At 38.4% G+C, this 13,556-nt stretch overlaps 1 protein-coding gene across 1 annotated transcript in view; it reads left to right on the top strand.

Moving 5' to 3' along the window:
- The window catches only part of COL6A6 (collagen type VI alpha 6 chain), a 109,839-nt gene extending 99,307 nt beyond the window's left edge, over positions 1-10,532 (top strand). Inside the window, exon 36 of the mRNA XM_060149191.1 lies at positions 10,040-10,532. Within this exon, the coding sequence (XP_060005174.1) occupies positions 10,040-10,256 (217 nt within the window). The 3' untranslated portion in view covers positions 10,257-10,532. The remainder of the gene's footprint in view (positions 1-10,039) is intronic.
- Positions 10,533-13,556: the final 3,024 nt, after the last annotated feature.

The following is a 13,556-nucleotide window of genomic DNA, read 5'->3' as shown; positions in this document are numbered from 1 at the left end:
AAGTCAAGCCTTGGTAAATTTAAGAAAATTGAAATCGTATCAAGTATCTTTTTCGACCACAATTCTATGAGACTAGATATCAGTTACAGGAAAAATTCTGTAAAAAATACAAACACATGGAGGCTAAACAGTACACTACTAAATAACCAAGAGATCACTGAAGAAATGAAAGAGGAAATCAAAAAATACCAGAAACAAATGACAATGAAAACACAGCAACAGAAAACCTACGGGATGCAGCAAAAGCAGTTCTAAGAGGGAAGTACAGCAATACAAGCCTACTCAAGAAACAAGAAACATATCAAATAAACAACCTAACCTTACACCTAAAACAATTAGAGAAAGAAGGACAAAAAACCCCCAAACTTAGCAGAAGGAAAGAAATCATAAAGATCAGATCAGAAATAACTGAAAAAGAAATGAAGGAAACAATAGCAAAGATTAATAAAACTAAAAGCTGGTTCTTTGAGAAGATAAATAAAATTGATAAACCATTAGCCAGACTGATCCAAAAAAAAAAGAGAGAAGACTCAAACCAATAGAATTAGAAATAACAAAGGAGAAGTAACAACTGATACTGCAGAAATACAAAAGGGGCATGAGAGATTACTATAAGCAACTATATGCCAATAAAATGGACAATTTGGAAGAAATGGAAAAATTCTTAGAAAAGCACAACCTTCCGGGACTGAACCAGGAAGAAATAGAAAATATAAACAGACCAATCACAAGCAGTGAAATTAAAACTGTGATTAAAAATCTTCCAACAAACAAAAGCCCAGGACCAAATGACTTCACAGGCGAATTCTATCAAACATTTAGAGAAGAGCTAACACCTATCCTTCTCAAACTCTTCCAAAATATAGCAGAGGGAGGAATTCTCCCAAACTCATTCTAGGAGGCCACCATCACCCTGATACCAAAACCAGACCAAGATGCCACAAAGAAAGAAAACTACAGGCCGATATCACTGATGAACATAGATGCAAAAATCCTCAACAAAATACTGGCAAACAGAATCCAACAGCACATTAAAAGGATCATACACCATGATCAAGTGGGGTTTATCTCAGGAATGAAAGAATTCTTCAATATATGCAAATCAATCAATGTGATACACCATATTAACAAACTGAAGGTGAAAAAACATATGATCATCTCAATAGATGCAGAAAAAGCTTTTGACAAAATTCAACATCCATTTATGATAAAAAAAAACTCTCCAGAAAGCAGGCATAGAGGGAAGCTACCTCAACATAATAAAGGCCATATATGACAAACCCACAGCCAACGCCATTCTCAATGGTGGAAACTGAAACCAATTCCTCTAATATCAGGAACAAGACAAGGTTGCTCACTCTCACCACTCTTATTCAACATAGTTTTGGAAGTTTTAGCCACAGCAATCAGAGAAGAAAAAGAAACAAAAGGAATCCAAATCCGAAAAGAAGAAGTAAAGCTGTCACTGTTTGCAGATGACATGATACTATACATAGAGAATCCTAAAGATGCCACCAGAAAACTACTAGAGCTAATCAATGAATTTGGTAAAATAGCAGGATACAAAATTAATGCACAGAAATCTCTTGCATTCCTATACACTAATGATGAACAATCTGAAAGAGAAATTAAGGAAACACTCCCATTTACCACTGCAACAAAAAGAATAAAATACCTAGGAATAAACCTACCTAAGGACACAAAAGACCTGTATGGAGAAAACTATAAGACACTGATGAAAGAAATTAAAGATGATACAAACAGATGGAGAGATATACCATGTTCTTGGATTGGAAGAATCAATATTGTGAAAATGACTATACTACCCCGAGCAACCTACAGATTCAATGCAATCCCTATCAAAGTACCAATGGCATTTTCCACAGAACTAAAACAAAAAATTTCACAAGTTGTATGGAAACACAAAAGACCCCGAATAGAAAAAGCAATCTTGAGAAAGAAAAACGGAGCTGGAGGAATCAGGTTCCCAGACTTCAGACTATTATACAGAGCTAGAGTAATCAAGACAGCATGGTACAGGCACAAAAACAGAAATATAGATCAATGGAACAGGATAAAAGCACAGAGATAAACCCATGCACATATGGTCACCTTATCTTTGATAAAGGAGGCAAGGATATACAATGGAGAAAAGACAGCCTCTTCAATAAGTTGTGCTGGGAAAACTGGACAGCTACATGTAAAAGAATGAAGTTTGAACACTCCCTAACACCATAACAAAAATAAACTCAAAATGGATTAAAGACCTAAATGTAAGGCCAGACACTATAAAACTCTTAAAGGAAAACATAGGCAGAACACTCTATGACATAAATCACAGCAAGATCCTTTTTGACCCATCTCCTAGAGTAACTGAAATAAAAACAAAAATAAACAAATGGGACCTAATGAAACTTAAAAGCTTTTGCACAGCAAAGAAAAACATAAACAAGGTGAAAAGACAACCCTCAGAATGGGAGAAAACATTTGCAAATGAAGCAACTGACAAAGGACTAATCTCCAAAATTTACAAGCAGCTCATGCAGCTCAATATCAGAAAAACAAAAAACCCAAACCCAAAATGGGCAGAAGACCTAAATAGACATTTCTCCAAAGAAGATATACAGATTGACAACAAACACATGAAAGGATGCTCAACATCACTAATCTTTAGAGAAATGCAAATCAAAACTACAATGAGGTGTCACCTCACACCAGACAGAATGGCCATCATCAAAAAGTCTACAAACAATAAATGGTGGAGAGGGTGTGGAGAAAAGGGAACCCTCTTGCACTGTTGGTGGGAATGTAAATTGATACAGCCACTATGGAGAACATTATGGAGGTTCCTCAAAAAACTAAAAATAGAACTACCATATGACCTAGCAATACCACTACTGGGCATATACCCTGAGAAAACCATAATTCAAAAAGAGTCATGCACCACAATGTTCATTGCAGCTCTACTTACAATAGCCAGACATGGAAGCAACCTAAGTGTCCATCAACAGATGAATGGATAAAGAAGATGAGGCACAGATATACAATGGAATATTACTCTGCCATAAAAAGAAACAAAATTAAGTTATTTGTAGTGAGGTGGATGGACCTAGAGTCTGTCATACAGAGTGAAGTAAGTCAGAAAGGGAAAAACAAATACCGTATGCTAACACATATATATGGAATCTAAGGAAAAAAAAAAAAGGTCATGAAGAACCTAGGGGTAAGACGGGAATAAAGACACAGAGCTACTAGAGAATGGACTTGAGGATATGGGGAGGGGGAAGAGTAAGCTGGGACAAAGTGAGAGAGTGGCATAGACATATATACACTACCAAACATAAAATAGATAGCTAGTGGGAAGCAGCCGCGTAGCACAGGGAGATCAGCTCGGTGCTTTGTGACCACCCAGAGGGGTGGGTTAGGGAGGGTTGAAGGGAGACGCAAGAGGGAAGAGATGTGGCGATATATGTATATGTATGACTGATTCTCTTTGTTATAAAGCAGAAACGAACACACCATTGTAAAGCAATTATACTCCAATATAGATGTTAAAAAAATACATTAAAATTTGGGGGGCACACATGAAAAAAATAAAAAGTAGCTAACTACCCGAAATGTAGTAAGGGAAAATGGAATAAAAGCAAACAACAACGTAATATTTTTTAAATAAAAAAGCAAGAAAGAAAAAAAAGGACAAGTGATAGGCACAAAGTAAGACAGCAGAATCCAATCCACTTCTATATATCAGTAATTATAACAAAAATGTACAGACTAAGCGTGCCAGTTCCAGTTAGAGAGTGACGGATTTAAGAAAACAAAATAAAATCCAGGTATAACTGTTTTCAAGAGACACAGCTACAAAATGAGGACATGGAAAAGTTGAAAGTAAAATCATGGGAAAAAAGTATAACAGGCAAATATTTTAAAAAGAAAACTGGAAAGCTATATTAATATCAGATAAAATATACCTAATTTTTTTTTATTTTATTGAAGTATAGTTGATTTACAATGTTGTATTAGTTTCTAAGTGAAGTGAGTCCTATAAAATATGCTCTTAAACAAAACCATTTTGTAGAGATAAAGCGGTCAGCACATGATGATAAGTGTCTAATTCATGAAGAAGATACAACAATTCTAAATTTATAAGAGGGTCATAAAATAATTTTGAAATATACAATGTGGAAATTGAAAAGGGAGAAATTGGCATTAAAATATCATCAGAGGGCTTCCCTGGTGGCGCAGTGGTTGAGAGTCTGCCTGCCGATGTGGGGGACACAGGTTCGTGCCCCTGTCTGGGAAGATCCCCTATGCCGCGGAGCGGCTGGGCCCGTGAGCCATGGCCGCTGAGCCTGCGCGTCCGGACCCTGTGCTCCGCAACGGGAGAGGCCACAACAGTGAGAGGCCCGCATACTGCCAAAAAAAAAAAAAAAATCATCAGAGTTGGAGATTTCGCTACATCAGTTTGAATACTGTTAGGTCAAGCAGACAAAAATTAAAGATATAAAGATTTAATCATAAGTAACAAGCTTGATTTAATAGACTCGTATAGAATCCTGCACAGAAGAATGAGACATTCTTCTGAACACACGGAACATTAACAACTGTTGCATCAGCGTGGAGGGTGTACAGGGGTTCATTGTGCAGTTTTTAGCTTATAAATCAAGTGTCAACAAATTTCTAAGAACTGGCTTCATACAGTCCAATTGATCACAGTGCAATTAAGTTAGAAATTAATACAAACAATATTTTTAAGCCCATATGTTTTTTAATCAAAATCACATTTCTAAATAACTAATGAGACAAAAATCATAGTGAAAACTTAAAAATACTTAGAACTGTATAATAATCAAAATATTACATGCCAAAACTTGTGGGATGCTTCAGAATTCATAGTTTAGGAAAGTTTATAGTTTTCTTATGTTAGGGAATTTTTTTAAATTGGCATACAATGTTATATTAGTTTCAAGTGTACAACATAGTGAGTCAACATTTATATACATTACTAGATGATCACCATAAGTCTAGTTACCATCTGTCCCCATTTAAAATTGTTACACTGTTACTGACTATATTCCCTATTCTATATATTTCATCCCCGTGACTTATTCATTTTATAACTGGAAGTGTGCGCCTCTTAATCCCCTTCACCTGTTTCGCCCATCCTCCCTTCCCTTCCTCTCTAGCAACCACCAGTTTGTTCTCTGTATCAAGGAATCTGTTTCTGCAGGTTTTGTTTGTTATTTTAGATTCCACGTATAAGTGAAATCATACAGTGTTTGTCTGACATATTTCACTTAGCATAATACCCTCTAGGTCCATCCATATTATAAATAGCATTATTTCATTCTTTTTTGTGGCTGAGTAGTATTCCATTGTGTCTATATACACCACATCTTCTTTATCCATTCATCTGTCGATGGATACATAGTTTGCTTCTATATCTTGGTTATTGTGAATTTTGCTGCAATGAACATAGGGGTGCTTATATCTTTTCAAATTAGTGTTTTCATTTTCTTCAGGCAAATACCCAGAAGTGGAATTGCTGGATCATATAGCAGTTCTATTTTTAATTTTTTGAGGAACCTCCATAGTGTTTTCCATAGTACGTTAGGGAAATTTTTTAAAATCTAAAAGCTAATGAGCTAAACATTGCTCTTAAGGTGTAATAGAAAAAATATATATACTAAATTTTTTTAAATACTTCAATAAAAAAATACAATTAAAAAAACAGAAATTAACACAATATTGTAAATTAACTATACTTCAATTTTTTTAAAGATGTAAAAACTGCTTTTTAATTTAAATAAAAATAAATATTTTAAAGCAATGTTATAGAAAAAAATAGCATATACCCAAAGAATGGAATAAGAGTAGAATTTACTTTTTAAAATATCTTAATTAAAAAAAATTTATCAGCAACAAAGGCAGAAGTTATTTTAAAATAATTATATACATATATATCATAGCCTTTGCATGTATGAATATTACTTATTTTTTAATTAAAAACAATTGAAATCAGTTAGGAGAGTGGGGTTTTTTGGTGGTTGTTTGTTTCAGCGTAAATCATGCTAACACGTGCATACGTGCCCCACATCTGACTGAAATCAGAGTGCCCCAGCCCCTGAGAATCACACTTAGACAGATGCTTCTGACAGTGTGGCTCCTCCTACTGTGCAGTGTGTGCATTCCTGTGTGGTGATGGGGCCCAAGGCCCTCCCCCCCGGCCCGGAAGCCCCAGCTTCAGAAGCTCCGAGAAGCCTCTCACCTTGCTGGGAAGCAGGGGAACTGTCCAGCAGCAAATGCTTCTGAAGTCAGGTCTAAACCGGCCTGTGCGGTCAGTCCAGGAGGAGCAGGGCTCCCCCTGCTGCAGGTGTCTGGTAGCGTGGAAAGAGGCTTCGAATTTGCACGTGGATCAGGCTCCACATATTATAGATAATTGCAAGGGCAGGTGCGGGAGCCAGCCTATACAAATTAAAGACTTTTTTGGAAACCATTCCCACCCTGTGTTTCTTGCCGCTTCTGCACATTGCCCTAAGATACACTGGAGGCTCAGATTCTCCCACATACCTGGAATGGTGAAATGTCAGGAAATGCTGGGGCATAAGGAATTGAGTCATGAAATCCACACTGCCATCAATGACTCCCTGACCATGTGTTAGGCTGGGACTCCCCAGGCCTTCTCTAAGTAACCAAAGACTATAATAAAAGGTAACAAGCACACAGCTTCTTCTGAAACTGCCTGCCTGAGCTCTTCAACAGAAGGGATGCAGAGGCAAGAGGCCTGGACATAGGATGACTTGCCACGTAAGAATTAGATCATTCCGCTGTCAGATTCTGAGATATACAGGTAAAAGCTTGTTCTTCTCTGGTAAAAGACACTGAACCAAACCACAAGCAAGAGACATGCTCACGAAGGAGAGATTGCAGGGCAGCCTCTATGTAAGCACTTAGATCCACTCAGAGACAGTGAAAGACTGAAAGCCTGCCTATTCATCCAGGCAGATAAGCACTCGTGCCAGACTTGAAAGCGATGACAGGCCAGAACCGGAACAATTGAATTGTAAAAATGGACACAGTCGCCAGTGCCATGTGAATATACATCTGTTGTAATTCTGCTTTCCAAAGTGTGTTTTCTAGACACACAAAAATGTATATTAAGGTAAAAAGAATTCTCGAAATAAAAGTAATCTTGTCCACATTTTCCACTCCAGTGCATCCAGTCAACTAATAAATGCAGCTGGGCTGACTCCTGGTTGTCTGCATGGTTGAAGGAATCTGTGATCACAGAGGATTGAAATCTACAATTAGTTCCACCCACCACATTTTACCGAGTTGCCACATCTTTCTTTCTAGAAGCTTTACTGGTGCTGGGCACACGTTGCAAAATGAATGGAGGGTATTTCACTCCTGTTTCTTTATCTTGATTACGTATTGTCGAAGTTACCCATCAGCAAAGAAGTATCTGAACAATATAGAATGGGAGAAAGAAAAGCAGAAAGTCTGTATGATTCCCAGAGTAATCAAATGATTCTTATCAAATGCTTCTCCAATACCAACTCCACGTATGACACAGTGGAAAAGGTGAAAATTCAGAGATGTGGTGTTTATCATGTTCAACCCTTTTAAGAATAAAAATATTTGAGGGGAAAAAATAGCAATGCAATGCTATAGAAGCAATTACCAATTTAACAACTTCTTCTTAACAAAGAGGGAGGAAGACAACAAAGTTAACTAAATTTACTATAAAAAGCAGCCAATGCAAAGGGAAAGAGAATGAGGGTGGAGGGGAGAGACCAGTATAGACAAGATAAACTCAAGCCATGGAAACAGTATGTTCCAGACCTGAAAGAATGTCCCCTCACGATCTGTGGGGCCGTAGCTTGTGCATACAGTTACAACTTTGGAGGATTTGAGTTCATAATATTTAGTCTGGAAATTAACAAGAAAATATAGAGAAGAGCAAAATGGGGGAAGGTGTAAGGAAATTGTATTTCCACTGGAATTTAGCCGTGGCCGCTGTTCTTGGTGATTGGGAGGAGTTTGTTGATCAATGTAGTGCAACTCTGGTAGCACTGACAGAAGCCCAGACATACAGTATATAAGGTGTGGAGTCCTCAGGGTCTGTGTGACGTGAATGCTAGGCTTCTCGGTTGGTTTGATGTCTCCCTTACCCTCAGCTCTCATTATACACGAAAGAAGAATATGCAGTGAGTGTTTGTGAGACAGAGACAAAGACAGAGAGAGAAAGGGGAAAGCAGAGTAACTTTAAATTCTTTTTACATCCTCTACTTACTCGTTTTCTAAATAGTGATGTTTTTGTGAGACAGATCAGATTTATAGCTGGATAAAGCAGAAAAATCCAAATGCAAAGGCATGGATCATGGTGAATATGGTGAATATGGTGAACGTTGCCACTGTCCTCCTGGTCTCAACATTTTGGAGTTCTCATGACTCTTCCCGTGACCACAATTCAGTTAGTTTCTCTTATGCCACCAGGCTCTCACTTATTCTAAAAATTTTATGAAGAGCTTATGTGCCAGGCTCCACATAGCTTCTTAACCTCTGCCCCAGGCCACCTGCCTTCCTGTGGTTCTGCACCCATACCCAGGTGCTTCTGACAGCATGACATTTATCATTTCACTTTCTTATTCCAAATATCTTGATAGGTCTCTATAGTGTCCTGGATAAAAACCTAGTTGAGTGGAAGTCACACTTCCACTCTATCAGAAGTGGAAGTGGGACTCTATCAGAAGAGTTGATTGTAGCCTCAGCTCTGCCTCTCCTGCAGCCTCACACTCAGTCTCCTCATCTGTAACCAGCAGACACCATGGGACTTCGATTGTCGCTCACAGCAACATTGGTGGTTTTCATCCTCATTTTACACCTGAAGAAACAAGGTTCCCTCTAGTTAAGTGATCCGCTCAGAGCTGCTCAGCTAGTAATAGAGGACCTAGAATGTAAGAATGTTCCAGGACCCAAGGCTCTTTCCACTGCCTCCCTGTGAGATGAGGTCTGAAATGGCTCCCTTTCCATGCTGTCCACTACAGTAGCCACTAGCTTTCAGCTAAATGAAACTAAAAATTTAGCTTCTTGGTCACACTAACCACGTTTCAAGTGCTCGACAGCCGCGTGTGACCAGTGGCTGCCATACTGGCCAGTGCAGATCATAGGACATTTCCATCAGTACAGAAAGTTTGATTGGACAGGCTAGGACTTCTGGTCAGCACTTAGCTTCTGATTCCCTGTCATCAGCCTGGCATTCAAGGCCTCCCAGAGTCTGACCCCAGCTTCCCTTTATTGTTGGGTTACTCTCGACTCCCATCCAAACGCCTTGTGTGCCTGCCAAACTGGGCGCTATTTCTGCATCCCCCACTGTACCTAACACAGTGCCTTCCATAAAGCATGACAATTTGGATGGACGGATGGATGGATGGATGGATGGGCGGAAGGGAGGGAAGAAGGGGCATTCATTGATGCTTTCACTAAACAAATACTTGTATCTACCATGTGCTAAGCACTCCTCTAGGTTCCTGGGGTTACTATGGTGACAAAACATGGTCTCATGACACTTTCTGTCTGGGATGGTGGAAGAGGGGGAACAAATCACAAAGTTTACAAGTAAATAAAAATCAGATAGTGATAAGTGTTAGGAAAAATGTAAGAGCATGTTGTGCTGCGTGACTGGGACTGGGAAAACTATACATCTGGTGGTCTCTAAGGAGGTACCATTTGAACCAACATCTGAATAAACAGGAGCCAACCATATGAAGTTCTGAGTGAAATATACTCCATGAAGAAGAAACTTCCCTATTAAAATTATACTTTTGCATATTTTGACAAGGTATCTTATTCATCAGCTTCTAATATACCTGTTCAGTGTAAATCCCCAATTGAATCATCTCAATAAACTTACCCTGAAGGAAGGATGCAACAAGGAATGGGTGCACAATTATTTAGGAAGACGGGTTAACATAGAATCTGTTACAGTTGAAATGGTATTTATCTTCTATGGGGTTTCTTTTCTTTCATTGTATAGCTTCCTTCCTGGACCACATAAAGCTACCCTCAAAGAAGATGTATTACAGAAGGCAAAATTCTTTCAACGTAAAAAGTATCTGTCAAGAACAGCAAGAGGCAGCAGAGATGATACTGTTCAAAATTTTACGAGAAACACATCCCATACCTTTAAAAGTGGGAAAGGAGTGATAAAAACGGCTCCCAAACAACATGATAAAGGTGCTCGAAGAGTTTAGCCTCAGGAAGCATGGTAAGACTCTGGGCTTAAATAACTAAATTCATGAACACAACGTTGGACGACTTTTACTTGGATTTCTGTCTGCATCCGAGGTCCGCTTTGGAGGACCCTGTGGCCACAGGTGGTGGGTCATCAGAGAACTTGACCCCTTGTACTCTCTGGTATTAAGATATATCTTGTCCATTTATTTGACTATTCCTGATAATTCCGAGACTGGTATGTTCAAGAACTGTTATCATTAAAAGATGGAAGAATAAAAGGAGTCTTTTGAAAAGTCTAATGGCGATGTAATTTGATTATAAATGTTATAAATGTTATAACGTGTATACGTGTATATACATGCGCCAACAGTCATGAGTTTTAAATTGTAGGTCTCCGTCCAGTCCACTTTCTATAAATCAAGCCTTCTTTCTCAGCTTAGGACTGATTAATGCTCATCTATTTAACCAAAGGTTAATGTTTTGGGAGATCCTAACATTAACCCTAGAAATTGATGCTGTTTGTATGTCGTAACTGAAAATCTGACCTTCCTCGACGACTCCATTTCAACACACCCCGGTCTCTGTCTGGACTGACTGGATCGCCAATGGGCTTGTGCGGGAAGCTTTCCTCCACCTTGTGCAGTTGTTTGTTTGCTTGGACAGGTGAGAAACAGAGGGTAATTTTTCCCAGCTCCAAATCCTCCTTAACTCACTGAGAAACTCATATTTCCCCAGAACATAAATTGTGTAGAGCCTCCTGCCTGGCCATTTTGATAGACTTTTATTCTTTCTTTCCCATTATTATTAATATTATTATTTTTACTAATCCATGTATTCTTTAGACAAGAATAGTAAAGACACAACATGTCATGGGTGAAGCTATGAGTTACCCATCAGGTAGCTCTTTAGTAAATAGTGAGCAGCAGCAAAGAGGACGGGCAGAGCTCTAAAAAGAGCTTAAATGCACAGCGAGTTTGGAAAAGATAAAGGTGTCCATGTCTTAATCTACAAATCCTTATTGGTGGGGGGGCGGGGGCGCCAGAGATGCGAAAAGAGATCAGAGTGAACCTGGAAAGGTCTTCAAAGTGCATCTCTGGTGGCTCTTTCTCCTCACTCCCATCCAGATCACATAACTGATTTTTAATCTTATGATAGGGCTAATGTTTTCAACAACTAGACGCCAAAGAAGCAATACTTAATTTAGACATAATGGCAAATTTTAAGAGCTGGCTCCACAGTTGGTGGTAGTGGCCTGGCTGCACAGATGGCCATACTCTCCAGAAAGGGAGGGAGGCCCTGCATGGATGCATGGGGCACAGGGTTACAGACACCAAATACCAGCAGGTATCATCTGACTTTCTTTTCTACACCTCTCTTCATAAAACCTGGGAAAGAAGAGCCATCTGCAGTGTTTTTACAAATCACTTCTGCCATCCTTACCCAGGCAACTCCATAGAAGTAGCTCCCAATGTCTCCAAAGAGCAAGGAGTTAAAAGGTTGTATCCATACTCAGGTAACACAGAAGAATAAAGCACATCAGCTTTCTTCATGTATCCTAAATGGTGCTTAGGAGTTCAGGAAAAATTTGTTTCAAGTACAGGAAATTGATGAGCAATATTTAAGAGGTATTTTAATAAAAGGGATTTTTCTGGTTAACTCTGGATTAAGCAAAAATTCCTTTCTTCTGTTTATTGTTGGAAATACTTTTAAAATGTTATTTGTCTATCTTTTCAGCATTGGTAAGTAAAGTACACCAAACAAATATTTCCTTGGTGATTGAGATTATTTTAGCATTTTGGGTCATCATTTTAGTCATTAGTAGGTGAGGGGTCTGAAGCATAGTGTAAATAGTAAGTTCCTTTTAAAAATATTAATCCCTAATATTAGCATTTTCCATGATTTACCTCTTCCTCTTAAAGGGGAAAGTACCATAAATTGAGTGTAAATTAAACATAACCCTATTTAAACCAAGAATCACACAAATAAGCAGTGATGTTCTTGATATAGAATTATAAATTAATTGACTATAAAGGACAATTTATTCTATTATCTCTGCACTGAACTATGAATCAAACATGTTAAAGAAAACCCCTAGAATTCAAAAAGAAATGCAAACTCAATGTGGCGTCAGATTGTAATACTCAGTAACAATTCAACCAAATGACCTTTATAAAGCTTGGGGGGGAGGATTTTTAAGTGGGGAGAATGAGTGGTAGGAAGATAAGGGGAAAAGGATTACAGCTCCATCAGCATACTCCATCTCTGCCCTCAGCATTCCCCACGTTTAATCAGTCTGTGGCTTATCTAATGGCTCCAGGCTTGGGGCCCATTTTCAGAACAAGTTTATGTCTCAAAAAACGTCCCCCAACCTCTGCAGACTCTAAATCTGACCTAGTAGCTAGAACCTCTATAAATATGGTCTTAGCACACATTAAGGGAAACAGAGGCACTACAACATGAAAACGCCAATGTCAAATTTGCATATTCTATGGATCCACTGAGCTCCCCGGCCCATCAGAGTCCATCACTCCTGACCTGGACCTCTGAATGATGGGGTTTTCTGATAGTTTTATTGTTTACTTGTCTAAACACTAAGTGTGTTGAATCCTATGCACTGCAACTGTCATGTCTCATACTAAGTTATGTAATTATACAAATTAAATTTTTGGAGTATTTCTTAAACAAGTATTTTCCCTAGACTCAGATTATCTGTTCAACTTCTTGGTTTTACAGACTCCTGTAGCTAATTTCAAACTAAAATATTTTGAACACCATAAACCCTTCTGCAAGCGGATGACAATTAAATGTGGATGAGAAGTTGCTGTGTGAACAATAATCGATAATTTTGAAGGGTTTATTTTAGTGGGAAAGACCAAATTTTGGTCTTTTAAAAATATAAATTTGGGGCATGTTTTTAACAGCTTAATCTTTTTATTTTTCTCTTTTCATGCATTTAATAAATAATATACACTGGATAAAAGCAAGGTGATGGGCCAAGTTTCAGAATTTATAGTAGAGCCTATAAAAAACAGTAATGATGACCAAGAAGAGACACACTACTCTGGAAATGACACACAGGGGATCAAGTCTACAGGGTTAAACATCTAACAAGGCCAGCTCTAAAACTGGAAGAAAGATAGATGGGCTAGAGCAGGAAGCATGATACTGAGAATCCAGAGACCTGGACATAAGGCCTAGTTCTTTCACTGAGTCCCTGCAACACCGGGTCCATGTCTTCAGAACACGTGCTGCTGGAGAGGTTATTCTTCTGCTAATGTTTACTGTTAAAAACACCAACAAAAACAAACAAAAACCCC

Source organism: Lagenorhynchus albirostris, chromosome 5, assembly GCF_949774975.1.
Source record: "Lagenorhynchus albirostris chromosome 5, mLagAlb1.1, whole genome shotgun sequence".
Classification (NCBI taxonomy): Eukaryota; Metazoa; Chordata; class Mammalia; order Artiodactyla; family Delphinidae; genus Lagenorhynchus; species Lagenorhynchus albirostris.
This window is presented reverse-complemented; position numbering and strand designations above follow the sequence as displayed.